General features: G+C 40.3%; 1 protein-coding gene across 1 annotated transcript in view; it reads right to left on the bottom strand.

The window, feature by feature from the left end:
- Window positions 1-6: 6 nt before the first annotated feature.
- The window catches only part of BPHL (biphenyl hydrolase like), a 16,372-nt gene continuing 14,130 nt past the window's right edge, over window positions 7-2,248 (bottom strand). The window contains exon 6 of the mRNA XM_009635003.2: window positions 7-626. Within this exon, the coding sequence (XP_009633298.2) occupies window positions 539-626 (88 nt within the window). The 3' untranslated portion in view covers window positions 7-538. The remainder of the gene's footprint in view (window positions 627-2,248) is intronic.

Genomic DNA, 2,248 nt, shown 5'->3' with positions numbered 1-2,248 from the left:
GGAATTTGAAGAGGAAGGAGAGGAGGATGAGGCTTAAGTCCCCTGGTATCAAGGGAACTTCTGTAAAGCAGGCATGTGTACTGAATGACTTCTGATAGTGGTGGTGAAGCATGTTCTCTAGAAACTGTGTACCCAGTTGTCCTCTCAGCACTTGTAACTTTGACAGATTTCTCAATGTAACAGTTCTGAATCCCAGTTATTACCATGTTTTTTGTCTTTTGATGGTAAGAGCACATAAAGGCATGTATTCTATATTATGTTTTCTGTCTTTCTTAACACCTTTATTGGACACAGAACAGCTATTTGGCCCATGTGGCAAGAAGTAAGTTCAAAGATGTTGGCGATCTTGCAGCACAATGGTGCGCTCTGACCCACTGAGGCTTACATATTCTCAGAATGTATGGTTCTCATGCAAGTATCTTTCATCTTTTTTCTTACAGGACTCAAACCTACCTGTAGCTTGAATGAAAATGGAAAGCCAGCTAAAATGCCTAAACAAGGCGAGGACAAACACCTCTAACTTGTTTTACACTTTAAGTCATTGCAGGAAAGCTTCCACTTGTCTATTGAAGTCCTCTGCAAAACGCAGGTGTAGATTATGCTTTCCTTCTGGCATCAGAAGCAACCTTAAAAGAGGGGGGGAAAAACATCAAACACTGAATATACATTATATTCTGTGAGTATAGGTAATTAAAACATTTGTTGCCTTTTCCTTGCTTGTGATTACCCAAGTACAGACCCGGTGTAACTCTTGGTTTAAGTACAGTCCCTATGTATATCGTTTGGAATGTGAACCACAGCAACAGCTGACGCAACAAGCATACTACTTGCTCTACTTTGGGGAGGATAAACTAAGCTTAAAACAAATTTTTGTGTCCTAGACCCAGTTTCTAGGAACCTCTCTGGTGGTCTGCACAGAAGATAACATTCCAAAACTTACGTGAGCAGGATGCATCTTTGAAAGGTATGTGAAGTACCTGAGCTCTTTTGCTTCTTTCAGAGAACAGCGGTTGTGCTGGCCAGTGAACATACTGAAGAGATCACTACAGAAATGTAGATTTCTTGTCACCACCCAAACTTAGTTTGTGTTTGAACTTTGTCTAATCTTTCTACAAAAAGACAATCCCAAACTAACACCATTCATCCATCCATTAAAGTAAAAAGGGAAGTCAGGACTTCTTCAGCTATAACAAAAGCTTAGAAGTAGTATCTGTGAAAGAATTTAAATCTTTGTAATACTAATGCGAGTGTGACAAGCCTAAAATGCTACCTCCCATTGCTTTCTGAGAAAAACTTTACACAGCAGGTATGTACCTCTAACACCTCTTTTCTTTACGTGGGAAATTCTTTACATTATTTTATCCTACCACATACTAAGCAGTTTCAACAGCGCTAAAGCTGTCTTGACTTATACTTTGCTATGTTGCCTTCATGTCATCTAAGCCCCACTGTAGCAAGGGCGATTTTTTGTCTTTTGGTGGTGACAAGCAATATAGTGTGTGAACATACTCAACTCTTCTAGCACTTCTGTCTGACTTCCATTAAATCTCTTTCTTCAAAGACCAAGCAGCACACAGATGCACAAACCTATAGCACTGTGTATACTATTAGCTACTGCCATTAAGCCACTGTAACGCTACCTAACTCTAGCCATACCAGGCAAATACAGAATGATGGCACACTCTACCATGAGAGAAACGAGCAATGTATCTGCACTACAATCGGCAAAAGCTTTTTCTACTTTACTACTAGATAAAAATCAAGGTGAGAAAAGCTGACGGTAGAAGCGTGTGTTACTGAAAATACATTAAGGTTTTGCTTCTGCTTCACAATGGAACATGTCATCTTCAGTGCAACAAGGGAAGAAGGGGACCATCTAGCTAAGTATTAATTTCTGAGAACACCATTAGTCTGATTTCTGATAAATACACGTATAGGGGAGCACTTCAGCATGAAGATGCGTGAAGAGCCACTTTAAATTTTCTTGGACAGCAAATTCTAATGCTGTTTCATCCTTGGCTTGCCTTCTAAAGAGAAGCTATCAGATCCTTGCCTAGTTTTCGTGACTACTTGCCTTAGTCAGCATCTGGAGCTCTGTGAAACTGAACAGGATGATAGGTGTTCTGAGAAGGGCATGTGGGAGCATGAAATAAAGCACCTGCATGTGACTGTTGGGAAGGTCGCTTGTTCTCTTTCCTGTGGCATAATGCATTTCCATGAACAGTGGGGCTGACTTTGAGATGAATAT

This window comes from Egretta garzetta, unplaced genomic scaffold, assembly GCF_000687185.1.
Source record: "Egretta garzetta isolate BGI_Z169 unplaced genomic scaffold, ASM68718v1 scaffold283, whole genome shotgun sequence".
Classification (NCBI taxonomy): domain Eukaryota; kingdom Metazoa; phylum Chordata; class Aves; order Pelecaniformes; family Ardeidae; genus Egretta; species Egretta garzetta.
This window is presented reverse-complemented; position numbering and strand designations above follow the sequence as displayed.